The sequence below is a fragment of the Seriola lalandi genome, unplaced genomic scaffold, assembly GCF_002814215.2.
Source record: "Seriola lalandi dorsalis isolate HSWRI2012SDOR001 ecotype SW California unplaced genomic scaffold, Sedor1 jcf7180002050807, whole genome shotgun sequence".
NCBI classification, from domain to species: Eukaryota; Metazoa; Chordata; class Actinopteri; order Carangiformes; family Carangidae; genus Seriola; species Seriola lalandi.
In genome coordinates, this window is record NW_019521360.1 from 1 (window position 1) to 5255 (window position 5255).

The following is a 5255-nucleotide window of genomic DNA, read 5'->3' on the forward strand; positions in this document are numbered from 1 at the left end:
GTTGGACATGTTGTTCATTAATGGATGTTTTTCTGCTTGGTGACTACTCAGTGAGTGTATATTCACCTTTGTGTGTTGTTCTTTATTTTGTTTCATTTCAGAATCTGTCAGTGAGTTAGATTCTAATGTTAGTAAAACTTACTTCTTTTTATGAGAGGAGGGTCTTTTTCTGAAATTGATGAGGTGACCATTTGACCTCTCACTCCTCATGGACACAGAGCTCGGTGCAGGAGAAGCTTCTCTTCTCAACTTTTTCCTGACAGAAACACAGGAAATAATTTACACCGCCCACAGTGGACACTAAGACTGAATCTGGGCGGTGACAAATACTTATTGAAACAGAAAAGTAGATATACTGAACAACCCACATAGATGTTCAAGGGACCCCCTCCCTTCTCTTCTATAAGCTTCAGTCCTCCAAAACTACAACGTCTAATTAAGCTGTTAAAATTTTAAGGAAAGAAACGTGCTGAACAGAAGACAAGTAAAGAACATGGTAATGACACCACTTTATACATAAACATTACAATATGGTCAAGGTATGATTTTATGTCAGGAATTATTAAGGGAATTACACAAACTGTTTTCTATATATCCTCACACTGGCAGCAAATTGACTGTATATTCACCTTTGTGTGTTGTTCTTTATTTTGTTTCATTTCAGAATCTGTCAGTGAGTTAGATTCTAATGTTAGTAAAACTTACTTCTTTTTATGAGAGGAGGGTCTTTTTCTGACATCGATGAGGTGACCTTTTGACCTCTCACTCCTCTTGGACACACCGCTGAGTTCAGGGGAACCTGGTCTCTCCAAAGGGACTCTGGTGGGAAAGAGGAAGAGGACCAGGGTGGGAAAATAACTTGTTAGCCATCCTGCCTCACCAGCTGCTGCAGTACATGAGTGAATGATGAAAACAATGATGGAGGTTTTCATATTCACATAATCCTCACCTCTGATCAGCAGAGCAGCGTCCATCTTTGAATGCCAGAGGTATTTCCTTTGACCTCTCTCTCCTCATGGACACAGAGCTCGGTGCAGGAGAAGCTTCACTCCTCAACTTTTTCCTGACAGAAACACAGGAAATCTTTTACACCGCCCACAGTGGACACTAAGACTCAGGATTATTTTGTTGTAGCTCATCCACCTCAAGGTTGGACATGTTGTTCATTAATGGATGTTTTTCTGCTTGGTGACTACTCAGTGAGTGTATATTCACCTTTGTGTGTTGTTTTTTATTTTGTTTCATTTCAGAATCTGTCAGTGAGTTAGATTCTAATGTTAGTAAAACTTACTTCTTTTTATGAGAGGAGGGTCTTTTTCTGAAATTGATGAGGTGACCATTTGACCTCTCACTCCTCATGGACACAGAGCTCAGTGCAGGAGAAGCTTCTCTTCTCAACCTTTTCCTGACAGAAACACCAGAGAATATTTACACTGCCCACAGTGGACGCTAGGACTGAGGATTAATTGGTTACACTTACTTTATAAATTCACTTTCTTTATTTAATTTAATTTCAGAGAGTCTGTGTTTCTGCGAGTTAGAGTCTAATGTTAGTAAAACTTACTTCTTTTTATGAGAGGAGGGTCTTTTTCTGACATTGGTGAGGTGACCTTTTGACCTCTCACTCCTCTTGGACACACCACTGAGTTGAGGGGAACCTGGTCTCTCCACTCTGGTGGAAAATAATTTGTTAGCCATCCTGCCTCACCAGCTGCTGCAGTACATGAGTGAATGATGAAAGCAATGATGGAGGTTTTCATATTCACATAATCCTCACCTCTGATCAGCAGAGCAGCGTCCATCTCTGAATGCCAGAGGTATTTCCTTTGACCTCTCACTCCTCATGGACACAGAGCTCGGTGCAGGAGAAGCTTCACTCCTCAACTTTTTCCTGAAAGAAACAACGGAGAATATTTACATTTTAGACTAGGGCATATATCCCAGTATAACACACTCTCCCTCACCACCTGGGGTCTAATTTATCAACTGTGTGTACACAGCGTCTTGACCAATTCTTTATCTGACCATCATGTAAATTGAATTATCTGTCAGTCACCTGCCCCTGTGCTGTATTTTTATTCATCAAGCCACTTGTGGAAGAGTGTATAAATAAATAAAATCATTATAAAACAGTTTAACTTAACAGAACTTTGTTTATTTCTGTGGTGATCTCTGGTGATGTGGTCACACAATAACATCAGACAAAACATCATTTCATTTAGGGTAGAGAGATCATGACAAACCGTGCAAACTAAATAACTTGTGATCTAACGGCATCAGCTTGCACTAACCACTTGTGTGACAACATGTGGAAATAATGAAATACAAAATAAATGCAATAACACCAGTAGTGGAGCAGGGATATACTCAAAGAGAGACTTATGTCCTGAAGTCCACTGTCTGTAATATTTTTCCCCTTCGTCTTTTCTTGTCTGCCTCTTTTGTCACAGACATTTAGAAGTTGTCCTTCTCATGCTTTGATAAATGAGGCCCCTGGTCTTTGTCATCGCTCTTCTCACAATTGAAGTCACTAATGAGTGTGTCAGCACTGTTTATGTTTAGTCACTATTCCAATGGAGTTGCCCAATGTTGACTTGGATCAAACTGGTTGTACTGGGCAGCTGATTTTCCAGTCGTGAATGTGTGTGACTGTGGGAGTGGAAGCAGTGTTAAGTCCTCACCTTTGATCAATTGGAAAAAATGGATTCAGCATCCAGTCATTGCTCATGGACGCCAAGCCATCTCTGAATGCCAGAGGTATTTCCTTTGACCTCTCACTCCTCATGGACACAGAGCTCGGTGCAGGAGAAGTTTCTCTTTTCAACTTTTTCCTGACAGAAACACAGGAAATCATTTACACCGCCCACAGTGGACGCTAGGACTGAATCTGGGCGGTGACAAATACTTATTGAAACAGAGAAGTAGATACACTGAACAACCCACATAGATGTTCAAGGGACCCCCTCCCTTCTCTTCTATAAGCTTCAGTTCTGCAAAACTACAACGTCTAATTCAGCTATTGAAATTTTAAAATGCTGTTTTCATGTTAAAGCCAGTGTGACCAGTTTGACTCACTGATGGTCTGAAGAGGGGACGATATAACCATCATCTGTTGCATTGTCCTCCTCTGTATCCTCTTCTGAGAAAAGAAACGTGCTGAACAGAAGACAAGTAAAAAACATGGTTATGACACCACTTTATACGTAAACATTACAATATGGTTAAGGTAGGATTTTATATGAGGAATTATTAAGGGCAATACACAGACTGTTTTCTATATTTCCTCACACTGGCAGCAAATTGAAACATCAGGAAAAACCACTGTCCCGTTTCCCTGTTGTGAACAACTCCCTAGACAAGCAGTGATTTCATCACATTCACCCCCCCCCATAACGACACATCCCAGCTAAATCTTTTACACTGCCCACAGTGGACACTAAGACTGAGGATTATTTTGTTGTAGCTCATCCACCTCAAGGTTGGACATGTTGTTCATTAATGGATGTTTTTCTGCTTGGTGACTACTCAGTGAGTGTATATTCACCTTTGTGAGTTGTTCTTTATTTTGTTTCATTTCAGAGAGTCTGTGTTTCTGCGAGTTAGACTCTAATGTTAGTAAAACTTACTTCTTTTTATCAGAGGAGGGTCTTTTTCTGACATTGGTGAGGTGACCTTTTGACCTCTCACTCCTCTTGGACACACCACTGAGTTCAGGGGAACCTGGTCTCTCCAAAGGGACTCTGGTGGGAAAGAGGAAGACGACCAGGGTGGGAAAATAACTTGTTAGCCATCCTGCCTCACCAGCTGCTGCAGTACATGATGTTCAAGGGACCCCCTCCCTTCTCTTCTATACGCTTCAGTTCTGCAAAACTAAAACGTCTAATTAAACAGCTGAAATTTTAAAATGCTGTTTTCATGTTACAGCCAGTGTGACCAGTTTGACTCACCGATGGTCTGAAGAGGGGACGATATAACCATCATCTGTTGAAACGTCCTCCTCTGTATCGTTTTCTGAGAAAAGAAACGTGCTGAACAGAACACAAGTAAAAAACATGGTTATGACACCACTTTATACGTAAACATGATTTTATGTGAGGAATTATTAAGGGCAATACACAAACTGATGGACTGTATTATGTTGGAAAAAGACTAACCTACCAAGCTTCACTAATATATTAAAGGGAAAAAGGATATTTGAAAACGTTTGGGGATATATTATTATTATTTATTGCTTTTGTGACATGAATGGACTTAATAGATGATGGAGAGGAACTATCCAGACAGTAACGATGTGAAATTATTTAATCAAATATCATTTCATACCTTAGTCAAAATTTTGATATGTTCTATTAGCGGGTACCCTAATAGTAATAGTACCATAATAAAATACTGTTTTCTGCCTGAGAAGAAAGTCATTTCATGTGTTTTATACTGATGTTTGTTTTAAAGTGCCTAAATACATGCTTTGCTTTCTGAATTTTGGTGTGTGCATAAGGAATAGAATAATAATATAGTTTAAAAAAAAGATGTTTTGGCCAGTCAAAGAGGATAAAAATATGTCATTAATAAATTTCATAAGGTTGGGGAGTAATTGACTGAGCTCTTTACTGAGCCTGAACTGTGGATGAAACCCTTTTATCATTGACATTGTTTATCATAAATTAGTTTCTTAGCTTTTGCAGATGCAGTGTAACTGGTTTACTGTAGGTTTACTCTCCACCTATGTTAGGTTATTCATAAGTGGCCAAATACACATTTAAAACTTTATATATTACACCTGAGTGGGTGACAAAAAGCAAACCATAATCAGTGTTGAATTCTCACCTCTGTTCATCAGAACGGTGTCTTTTTCTAAATGTAGGATGATCCATTGCCTCGTCACTGCTCATGGACATGTAGCTGGAGAGACGGTGGGCTGGTCTTTTAAGCTTTTTCCTGCATGGTGAAAAAATTAGCTGAAAAGTACGCAGTTTAAACATATAGTTTCTTCATTTTCATTTTGATTAAAAATGGATTAAGGAGTGAACAGGAGAAATCTCACAGCTAACACTGTGACCAATAGTCAGGTTAGAGGTCGTCATCTCACCTCTGAGCTGTGGTCTGGCTCTCATCAAGTAGTCCAAGCAGAGGGATTCACCAGGATGGAGTGAGGAGACAGAGGAGGAAGTCCAACTCATTGCAAAGGGTTAGACCCAAAGGCATGAGTGTCACATGGTCCATAAAAACCACAGAGCTGTAAATCAGAACCCCCCCCC

At 39.8% G+C, this 5255-nt stretch overlaps 1 protein-coding gene across 2 annotated transcripts; it reads right to left on the reverse strand.

Moving 5' to 3' along the window:
* Positions 1-8: 8 nt before the first annotated feature.
* Positions 9-5249, reverse strand: LOC111649444 (uncharacterized). Of its 2 annotated transcripts, none has more exons than XM_023399192.2 (12): positions 5087-5249; positions 4825-4935; positions 3948-4028; positions 3627-3740; positions 3076-3156; positions 2682-2831; positions 1778-1891; positions 1565-1672; positions 1292-1405; positions 950-1063; positions 706-819; positions 9-256 (listed from the first exon to the last, which is right to left on the reverse strand). In XM_023399192.2, the coding sequence occupies exons 2-12, from the start codon at positions 4893-4895 to the stop codon at positions 139-141; spliced, it is 1179 nt and encodes a 392-aa protein (XP_023254960.1). In that variant the 5' UTR covers positions 4896-4935; positions 5087-5249; the 3' UTR covers positions 9-138. The 2 variants fall into 2 exon arrangements, with proteins under 2 accessions (XP_023254960.1, XP_087028108.1); XM_087171982.1 differs by having other exon boundaries at positions 4825-4955.
* Between the last annotated feature and the right edge of the window lie 6 nt (positions 5250-5255).